The 11,082-nt window shown below is 40.4% G+C and overlaps 1 protein-coding gene across 1 annotated transcript; it reads left to right on the top strand.

Annotated features, from left to right (window-relative positions):
- Positions 1-417: 417 nt before the first annotated feature.
- On the top strand, positions 418-4,094 carry LOC144458382 (stonustoxin subunit beta-like). The gene is made up of 3 exons (XM_078160804.1): positions 418-818; positions 2,997-3,043; positions 3,166-4,094. The coding sequence occupies exons 1-3, from the start codon at positions 619-621 to the stop codon at positions 3,783-3,785; spliced, it is 867 nt and encodes a 288-aa protein (XP_078016930.1). The 5' UTR covers positions 418-618; the 3' UTR covers positions 3,786-4,094.
- Positions 4,095-11,082: the final 6,988 nt, after the last annotated feature.

Genomic DNA, 11,082 nt, shown 5'->3' with positions numbered 1-11,082 from the left:
GCGATATCGCCCAGCCCTAAGTTGGATTCATATATCATAACTTTAATGCTCTGTTGTCTTTTCAACCTATTGCTTGTTTTTTTTTTCTCTATTGTTGTCTCTGTAGGCTGAATGGTTGTAACCTCTCAGAGAGAAGCTGTGAAGCTCTGTCCTCAGTTCTCAGCTCCCAGTCCTCCAGTCTGAGACACCTGGACCTGAGTAACAACCACCTGAAGGATTCAGGAGTGAAGCTTCTGTCTGATGGACTGAAGAGTTCACACTGTACACTGGAAACTCTCAGGTCAGGATTCATCAACATGTTCAACTGATGGCCACTTAAATCCTGATTTACATTAGTTGATAAACTCATAACCATCACAGGATTGTCTCTGCTGATATGATTTCAAACCAGTTGTCTTTTGTGTTTCAGTCTCTTTCCATCAACATGTTTTATCTTGTTTTTTTCTCTGTTGTTGGAACTTGAAATATCAGAGAGGAATCAGTAATGTTGTCAGATAGTTGGTGGACATTAGTGGGTGTTTGGTTGGGACTAGAAAAAAGTCAGTAATAATGTTGATGTAACCCCACAGTAGGCGACAGTATGGCAGTACTGTGGTACCCACCCTCACATTATGTGACATGTGTGTTGTTTTGTGTGTTTGCAGTGTGTCAGGCTGTCTGATCACAGAGGAAGGCTGTGTTTCTCTGGCCTCAGCTCTGAGCTCCAACCCCTCCCATCTGAGAGAGCTGGACCTGAGCTACAATCATCCAGGAGACTCAGGGGTGAAGCTGCTGTCGGCTGGACTGAAGGATCCACACTGGAGACTGGACACTCTCAGGTATGAAGAGGCCTGCTGCAGCCACACACACTCAGTCTGATAGAGGAGGTAGAGTTGGAAACTTTGTCTCTGTCACACTGTCAGCCTGGCTCATATGACCCTGACACACCAAGCTGACCTCAAACAACCACAGCTGATAAACACTGACTCATCAAACTGTTTGTGTCCCACATCAGACCATCAATACAGACACAAGTAGTCAGGGAACAGTAGCCAGGATGGGCCAAAACAGGGAGGGAAGGTGATGAAATGTTTCTGGAGCCTTGTCTTGTTTCACCATTGGATAATAGGACAGTGGTGTATCCTGACACGTTGGAGGTTCATGGTGGGTTGGCATTCATCAACATCATCACGCTGCAGAGGGCTGTACCACGAAGCAAGATCAGTGGCTTAACCAGATATGTTGAGTCTAAAGCCAGGGTTTTCTGTGCTACGAAGGAGGCTCTTTCAACCTGGCTAGATCGCCATGGTAACTTATGCTACAAACCTAACCTGGTTGGGACGAGTTTATGCTCCGTGTTTCACCTTAAAATCATCTAAAAAGCACCTTTCACTGCTCCTTTGAGTAGCGTCACTCTATAATCACTGTGAATATATGAGCGATGCAGATTGTCAGCTGCAGGAAAACGTTATAAATGCACTTTATCCAACTTGTTGAGCCGTAACGTTACAGACATGTCCCCGCACGAAGCTGTGTGATTACAGTAGTGTTTACTGTCTCTGTCAGGTCACTTTATTTTAACACAGGAACCTAGAGTCCATCAGTGATGCTGAAAATCTGAGTAACATTGTTTTATTTTATCTGTAAGGTTGTTGTTGCTCTCACTGAATTACTGAATATATTTGTGTCCTCTGGTCCATCTGTCCACGCTGGCTCTGAAAAAAGCTTCTTTAAAATCACAGGTAGCAGACAGGTGACTATATTATTAATCAGGATGATGTTTACTGTCACATGACATGTGATATAATTCCTTCAGACCACCATAACGTTACCACTGTGGATTAGGTTTTATGTTTGCTCCTGATTAGCTCAAGTCTGTTTACACTGCTGGTATATTACAGCTGATAGAACATTAATTATTCCCTTGGTATTTATCACAGATAATATTCAATTAGTCAAATTCATTTCATTTTAATTTGCCCCCAAACTTTAGTGATGTCCGTGTCTCCTTCATTAAGGGACAGTAAATGCAGTTCTTGAGTAAAAGCTTTAAATCTGCTGCATCAAGTTTAAAGTTTCAGAGCTGTAGAAAGAGCAGCTGTCACGTTAGAAATAAACAGAGAGGTCACATAAATAAATTCACATATGAGTTCACACAGTTCGTCATATTAATGCAAACACTCCTCTCTGGCTGTAACTGAAGCCACAGTGTTGCTTTTTACTGTTTTACTTTTCAAGTTCAGTTGATGCGCTGAACGCATCATTTGACTTGTTTTATGTGAACATGCAGAGCCTGAAGAAGAAAGCCTGAGTTAACAGACAGTTGACAACCACCTTCATGGTGTCTGTTATCTCTGACTGAGACTTTAGGGTTTGTTGAGTCAGCTCAGACAAAGAGAGACTGGTTCTGTTGAACTGGCTTCGTGGTGCAACCCTCTGGTTTGTGGGCTCATATCAAATAATGACAGAGAGTTCCCTGGCTGAGAAGAGTCGACTGGTTGTGGGACTGACCACAGAAACTACTGTACTACTACTGCTGTCATATTTTCAGCTCCAGATTACAGATGATAAAAACCAGTGCTGACTGTTGCTAGGAGACAGGATGTGAACAGCAACCCTAACCCATCCAACCATCCACCCCGACCTCCTCCATCAGAGGTTGTGTCTCCTTTACTTGTGACAGACAACAGTCATTATGACACAAACAAAGGAGGTCACTCATCAGGAGTAAAACAGGTGGTTTCAAAGCTCCAATAATCAATACTTGTATATTGACAATGGATCAGCTGACTGTAATGGTCAAGTGTTGTGTGGTGGTGATGAACCCACAGTAAACTGTTGAAACACCACCTGCTCAGGTACACTGAACTAAAACAATATCAGCTGATTAATAATAAGTGATGAACATGTCAGTCCATGTGGAGACAATAACAAAGCTGTGTGTATGAGAGTGATGTAATGTCCATGTTTCCATGGTGAAAGAGGAAGTGCTGCTCTGACCCCCCTCCTCCTTTCAGGGTGGAGCCTGCTGGAGTCCGATGGTTGACACCAGGTCTGAGGAAGTGTAAGTGTGTTTTTCATTTCATCTTCAAACTGTGACATCACTCATTCAAATCTCTGATGTCATCATCAGAGTGATGATAGATGAATAACTGCAGCTGTATTGTGTCTTCTTCTCTCCATCAGATTCCTGTGAACTCACAATCGACACAAACACAGTGAACAGAAAGATCAAACTGTCTGACAACAACAGGAAGGTGACACATGTGGAGGAGGATCAGTCATATCCTGATCATCCAGACAGATTTGACCACTGGCCTCAGCTGCTGTGTAGAACTGGTCTGACTGGTCACTGTTACTGGGAGGTCGAGTGGCGAGGAAGAGTTTATATATCAGTGAGTTACAGAGGAATCAGGAGGAGAGGAGACAGTGATGACTGTGGGTTTGGAAGGAATGATCAGTCCTGGAGTCTGAAATGCTCTGATGGTGGTTACACTGTGTGGCACAATAAGAGAGGAACATCCATCATCTCCTCCTCCTCCTCCTCCTCCTCCTCCTCCTCCTCCTCCTCCTCCTCTGGTAGAGTAGCAGTGTATGTGGACTGTCCTGCTGGCACTCTGTCCTTCTTCAGAGTCTCCTCTGACACACTGATCCACCTCCACACCTTCAACACCACATTCACTGAACCTCTTTATCCTGGGTTTGGGTTCAGGCTCCTGTCACCTGGTTCCTCAGTGTCTCTGTGTTCTCTGCAGGAGGGAGAGTCTCCTCCTGTTAGAGAAACTTTCTCACCGCTGAACAGATAGTTCAGTGTGTACAGGATCACACACAGCTGATGGTAGTTCAGAGAATGTGTGTAGGATGTGAGTTTGTCCTGAGGGTGGCGCTAAAGAAAACACTCTGGACTCCACAGATGATTCGTTTTCTGCTCGACTGTTTTTATTGATGATTTTTGTGTAAACTTTTAATTTCTCTTCATTCTCCCTCCAAAGTTTTCCTCCAGTGGTCAGAGTGAGTAACTGCAGCTCTCTCCATACAACACTGTTCATATTCATACACACAACTGCATACTGGCATTTCCTGTGAATCCTTTCAGAATAAAGTGTTCGACTTCCTGTCTGAGTTCCAGTGAGTCATTTACTTGATACTTTTACTACACTACATCTCAGAGGTACATGTTGTACTTTTACTGCACTACATCTCAGAGGAACATGTACTTTTACTGCACTACATCTCAGAGGTACATGTTGTACTTTTACTGCACTACATCTCAGAGATACATGTACTTTTACTGCACTACATCTCAGAGGTACATGTTGTACTTTTACTGCACTACATTTACCTGACAGCTTTAGTCTCTTTACAGAGGGAAGGTGAGGGATCTTATTGTTGTTGGCTAATTTAACTAACCTCTGCTTTAGTCTCTTTCAGCCTTTCATGTGAATCTGTTCATATGGTTTAGTCAAAGATTGGAGTTGCTGAAAGTTTTTTGTGTACTACTGTCTTAAATTACTATCTAATACATATTCTTGTAGCACCCTCTGTTTTCGATTTATTCATGTAGCCATATATAAGTTAATATATCTAGTGGTCTCTGTGAGGTTGTACTGTGTACTCATTGATGGATTACTGAAAGGGCCAACTGGGCACAGGCCCAGGGGCCCAAGGTTTCAAGAGGCTCACTGACCTTCTCCCTGAACTGCAAAGAGACACAACATAAATTCTTAAATGGTCAAAACAACTGCAAGGAGACACAAAGTGACACAAAGTGACACAAAATGACCACAAAAGACAAAAAATTACTTCAAGGAGAAACAAATTATCTAAAAAAGACAGAATTGCCACAGCGAGACACAATACAATCAAGACACAAAACTACAGAAAGATGCATGTTTTCATGAGGAAACAGAGTATAGACAAGGTTGTGGCCTCTGTGTGTCATTACTCATTGCATGTTTCAAGGCTTGTCTGATGCCTGTTGATCTTGGTAAGGAAGTGTTAGATCAGTATTTTGATAGTACAATCAAGCTGGCTCCAGCAGAGGGAAAAAGCCCTGTGAAACTGCTGTCAGAAACTTCCAACAAAGCTAAATGCTTCCCTGTTTTGTTTCCAAAAGGAAATACTACCAACCACGAATATAGGCAGCAGAGATTAACATTATCCTGGTATGTTAACCTCTTTTAGATTTGCACAGAATGTAGAATACATCTTTAATGCTCAGTACAGTATCGAGGTCCAACAAGTTGTTTTCAATGTTTTTATAGCCTCATGGAAAGGACAAGCAGGTTTCAGACCTGCGACAGTTGATTTGTTGAAAGATGAGAAATCTATTGAAAAAAGGTTTGTTTTATGATCGATTCCATTTTTTAGGTGTATTAGAGGTACCCAAGCTTTTTGGCAGGGAGTACAGCGTGACCTATTAGCTTGTGTCAGCTTAGAGTCACTACGTGGTTGTGTTCATTTTCTTCTGCAGCTTTGTGTTGGACAAGTCTTCTCCTTAGCATTTTAAAGCAGGAAGGTAGAATACAGACAGCTGAAGATTTAGAATGGGAGGAGAGGTTTGAACTGTTGGACCATTTTGCTGTCACTGTGGCAAGGATGATTGATTTTAAATGACATTGTTTTTTATGGAAATACTCATGTCTCCCTCACAGGAAAAATATTACTGGACTACTTTTATCTTGTGGAATTTCAGCAGTGTGGTTCACCTTATGTGCAACACTTGTTTTGGATTGAGAATGCACACAATTTGATAAAAGCACAAGTTAATAGGTCATTCATTTTCTAGATCAATATGTGACATGAGTCTTTCAAGGACATTGTGACATCTGTGCAGCAACATTCTAAAGATCATTCCAAAACATGTAAAACAAGAAACACTGTTTTTGGTTTAATTTTCCCAAGCCAGCATCCACTCACACATTTATATGTCGCAGCTGTATGTATGTACAGTATGAAGAGTGTACTCAACTCAACTCAACTCAACTTTATTCATAGAGCACTTTAAAAACAACAACAGCTGAAACAAAGTGCTGCACATAAACATAAAAACGTAAGTCATAAAAAAAATTTAAAACAATAAAAAAAATAAATTAAAATAAAACAAAATGCAATGATTTGTGTAAGGAAAACAGATTGCAAACAGACTTAAAGATGATTGAGTGAATTAATGTGAAGATTGTGCAGCATCTTGAACCAGGTGTGTACAGTTTACACTGGTTAAATTTTACTAATTAACTTTTTTTTTGTCTGTATGTCTTACTCTAAAAGATTACTCTACCCACAAAATGACCATTTGTTTATTAATTACTCATCCTGCGATCCTTGAATGTGTGAAGAAAGTTTTAAAAAGAGACAAGGAAGCTTTGTCTTTGACTCTGCTGTGGGAGTTCTGTTTGCTGGGAAATGTTTTGGTAAACTTGCTCTGGTCCACTGTGATGCCTTCAACAAGCGTATGTTTTATTAATTGGTTAGTTGTAAGTTGATGTCTGTCATTATTATTTTTTAATCACAGAAACAAACCAGATGTTATACAGAAAGAACATCTTAACAAGATTCCTTATTTGGTCCCTCATACACATTTTAATTAGTTTATATATATTTTTTTCTGTTTTATCCAGTTTAAACTCATGTATATCTGTCCAAAACTGTGTTTAATTGGCTTTTTGTTAGATTTGGTACTGATCCTAAACTGAACAACATAATGTTTGTTTTCTTTATATAATGTTAGGTTTATTTTTGTGTTTTAGTCGAAGGTGGGCTTGTTTTTAGGGTGTGATTCAGAGCAGTGATTAGGCACCAGCTGTTGACTGATTGGCAATATGGATTAAATATTATATCATGGTTTTGCAAAACTGTACTGTAAATGCCTTGCTTTGGCTAACTCACTGCATGAAGGCATGGTAGCTTTATTTAAATAGCGTGCACATCCCAAACAAGGAGGCAAATCACAGTCCTTTAAAAAGGCAACAAAACATCAGAATAACACATAAAACAATAAGTGATAAAAAAAAACAGAACAAAATCATTTGAGATAATATCCAATTTGAATTAGATGAAATTAATTACAATATAGATGGATTTACCAGAAACACAGTTACAGTGCTGTAATAAGTTGCCTCAAATTCAACAAAGGAAATATAGGTGCAGCAGAGACACAGATCAATTGAAGGCACAGGAGAACAGCTGAGTTTTTAGACTTCAGATGTGAATGTGGTTATGAATGTAGCCCAGTGGAAAATACAATGTCCCTTTGGGTGTCCCTAAAATGAGAGAGGATCTGGAGGAAATACTGCAAGAGGAAAACAGGAAGTGAAGAACTTTCCTTCTTGTGACCCACCTGTTGTCCTCTGGGGAATTTTGCTATTCCTCCAGTAGGTAAATATGTTTGAAATGTTATCTCTGTGCAAAACAATCGAAAGATGTGCATCAGTATGATTGAACAGAAGAACCAAGTGTATTATGTGCTGCAGATGGTGATTTAGGCCGTCCATTGTTTACAGATTGTTTCCATATGCAGCAGAGTAATTCATGAGAGGACTGCAGTGTTCCTACTTCCTCAGAGTATTGAAAGTTTATTTTACAGACATCTATTTTGTTATCGTTCATGCTCGAGAATGTTCATTGTGTGTATAGTGCCCAAAAATGATGTTTATTTTCATCATGTAGTACTGTATGAGGTTGATGACTGCTGCCACTGCCATTACCACATGTGTACCTGAGTTAGTGCAGAAAGACAGAATGGAGTGAGTATATTGAGATACAGTCAGGTCCACAATTATTTGGACAATGATACAGTTGTCGTCATTTTGGTTCTGTACACCACCACAATGGGTTTTAAATGAAACAATGAATACCTGCTTAAAGTGCAGACTCTCAGCTTTCATTTAAGGCTTTTTTCAAAAATGTAGTATGAACCGTGTAGGAATGACAACCATTTCTTCACACAGTCCCCCGACTTTAAGGGCTCATAAGTATTTGGACAAACTAACATAATCATCAATTAAACAGTCAGTTTTAATACTTGGTTGCAAATCCTTTACAGTCAATGACTGCCTGAAGTGTTGGACACATAGGCATCATCAGATGCTGGGTTTCTTCCCTGGTGATGCTCTGCCAGCCCTTTACTGCAGCCGTCTGCACTTCCTGCTTGTGTTTTGGGTGTTTTGCCCTCAGTTTTGGCTTCAGCAAGAGAAACGCATGCTCAGTTGGATTCAGGTCAGATGATATGACTTGGCCATTGCAGAACATTCCACTTCTTTGTGTTAAAAATGTCTTTGGTTGCTTTTGCAGTATGCTTCAGGTCAATGTCCAACTGCACTGTGAAGCATCATCCAATGAGTTTTGAAGCATTTAATTGAATCTGAGCAGATAATGGTGCCCCAAACACTTCAGCTTTCATCCTGCTGCTCTTGTAAGCAAGACAAGACTTCACTAGAATAAATACAGAGGGTTTATCACAAGATGCAAACCATTGGTTAGCCTTAAAAATGGAAGGCCAGATTAGAGTTTGTCAAAAACCATCTAAAAGCCTGTACAGTTGTGGAACAGCATACTATGGACAGATAAAACAAAGATCAACTACCAGAATGATGGGAAGACAAGAGAAGGAAGAAGGGAAGGAACTGCTCATGATCCAAAGCACACCACCTCATCAGTGAAGCATGGTGGAGGTACTGTTATGTCATGGCCATGTATGGCTGCCAGTGGAACTGGTTCTCTTGTATTTATTGATGATGTGACTGCTGACAAGAGCAGCAGGATGAAAGCTGAAGTGTTTGGGGCTACATTATCTGCCCAGATTCAACCAAATGCTTCAAAACTCATTGGACGATGCTTCACAGTGCAGTTGGACAGTGACCTGAAGCATACTGCAAAAGCAACCAAAGACATTTTTAAGGCAAAGAAGTGGAATGTTCTGCAATGGCCAAGTCATATCATCTGACCTGAATCCAACTGAGCATGCGTTTCTCTTGCTGAAGCCAAAACTGAGGGCAAAACACCCAAAACACAAGCAGGAAGTGCAGACAGCTACAGTAAAGGGCTGGCAGAGCATCACCAGGGAAGAAACCCAGCATCTGATGATGCCTATGTGTCCAACACTTCAGGCAGTCATTGACTGTAAAGGATTTGCAACCAAGTATTAAAACTGACTGTTTAATTGATGATTATGTTAGTTTGTCCAAATACTTATGAGCCCTTAAAGTCGGGGGACTGTGTGAAGAAATGGTTGTCATTCCTACACGGTTCATACTACATTTTTGAAAAAAGCCTTAAATGAAAGCTGAGAGTCTGCACTTTAAGCAGGTATTCATTGTTTCATTTAAAACCCATTGTGGTGGTGTACAGAGCCAAAATGACGACAACTGTATCATTGTCCAAATAATTATGGACCTGACTGTATACTGCGTCACTTCACTTGATGTTAATTCAGAGTGTTTCTAATTTTATTGAAGTTGACTGTGTGTGTTTTTGTTTATTTTCTTCTATTTTGAACAAACAGAAGAGCTGCTGCCACAGTTGTTTATGAACTTAACTGAACTGGACGGATTTATTGAAGTAGTTACAGCTGAGGTACTTTAAGATAAGATCTAAGGGTTCCACTGGGTTTATATTCTTCCACAAAAAGGATGGAAATACTTTTAACTCTTAGTGTCACACAGGACACCAGCAGTGGTCTCCTGAGTGAAAGTCCTGTGTTTGTGTAACATTTTGTAAATGAGGGAGAAAACTTCCCAACATGGACACTGGTGTGTGAGCTGCTTTCATTTCTCCACACTGTCACACTCTGAAACATGTACACATGTATTATGGCTCTTCAGGATCATATATGATCATAGTGACACTGTTGGCGTTAAACACAAGAAGTCCTGAGGGGCATTCAACAAGTATTAAGAAGTAGAAGTCCTCATTTGTTGATGAAACCCTCGTCGTGTGTGATGTCAGTGTGAAGAAACATGAAGCTCTGCTGACATCTTGTGGCAGCTATTATTCATGTGTTTTGATGTTGCAAATGTCCCGTCAGCTTTGTTCTCCTGTGCTTTCAGTTGTTCTTATGCCAGTTAACTTTGTCTCCACGATGGTAGTTATCTGGTATCAGATGCTCCAGTTTGAGTACCATTATACAGACAAAGCTTTGTTCCTTTTCGGAATATTAACCCTTTCATACTGTTCATGTCAAATCTGAGCAGTTTTGACATTTGACAGCAGTAAAAACACCCTTAATGCCATTCTTTTAGCCTGACATTTGATGACTTCTCCTGAGGTGACCCAAAATGTACAAAATAAAAATATTTTAAAATCTTATTTACTTACTTACTTTTGTGCAGGTGCGACAGTTTTTTGAATATTGAGGTTGTTCTGGTTCAAATTTAACTTTCGTCTATTGAAATGAATTATACATGACATGTCTGTGTATATATTTTATAAGACGGTAGCAACACAGTTAAAGGGAAACCTTTATAATGTTGCCCAGTATCAAGGTTAATTTCCGAGGTTCTCACAGAGACAGGTACCTGTTGGTCACCAAAGTGTCATGGGAAAATCTCAAAACACTGAAAGAGTAAAACTGGTCATCAGGTGTCTTGACATGATACGCACCAGGTGGCGACAGTTGTTGATACAGTGGGCAACAACCCACCTCATCAAATACCGCCACTTTGTAAGTGGACGCCGCCGCACAGAGGCACCCTTCGCAGCGGTATGAGACACACCAGCCAGCAGCAGTTTGTAACACCACTGTTAATTACTGTCATATAAAGAATGTGAAAGTCCATATAGTGTGGGAGGGGAGGGTGATGGATGGGTCAAACAACCTCCAGACTTTCACCTGGGAACACACAGTTTCCATGTGAAACCAAAAGTCAGTGAAGTTATTTAAATAACAACATACTGTGCTAGAAATGAACACACCTTGTTCTTTTTGCTCCCCTCCAGAACCCTCTCATCAAGACACCCTTCAGCAAAATGTACCAGCATGTCTGCACGTACAGGGACATATACCACAAGACATCTGACCTTCCTGACTGTCTTCCCACTGTGGACCATGTGATATTCTGTTAAGTTTATGTTCATGTGTTTGTGTCCACTTCCTGTTTTATTTTG

This window comes from Epinephelus lanceolatus, chromosome 17 (genome assembly GCF_041903045.1).
Source record: "Epinephelus lanceolatus isolate andai-2023 chromosome 17, ASM4190304v1, whole genome shotgun sequence".
Classification (NCBI taxonomy): domain Eukaryota; kingdom Metazoa; phylum Chordata; class Actinopteri; order Perciformes; family Serranidae; genus Epinephelus; species Epinephelus lanceolatus.
Note: the sequence above shows the minus strand (reverse complement) of the source record. Positions and strands in the feature narration are given on the sequence as shown.

Coding starts and splice junctions, on each gene's coding strand:
- LOC144458382 (XM_078160804.1), top strand. CDS start 619: ATGTGTGTTGTTTTGTGTGTTTGCAGTGTGTCAGGCTGTCTGATCACA. Junction 819..2,996: donor TGGAGACTGGACACTCTCAG/GTATGAAGAGGC, acceptor TCCTCCTTTCAG/GGTGGAGCCTGCTGGAGTCC. Junction 3,044..3,165: donor GACACCAGGTCTGAGGAAGT/GTAAGTGTGTTT, acceptor TCTCTCCATCAG/ATTCCTGTGAACTCACAATC.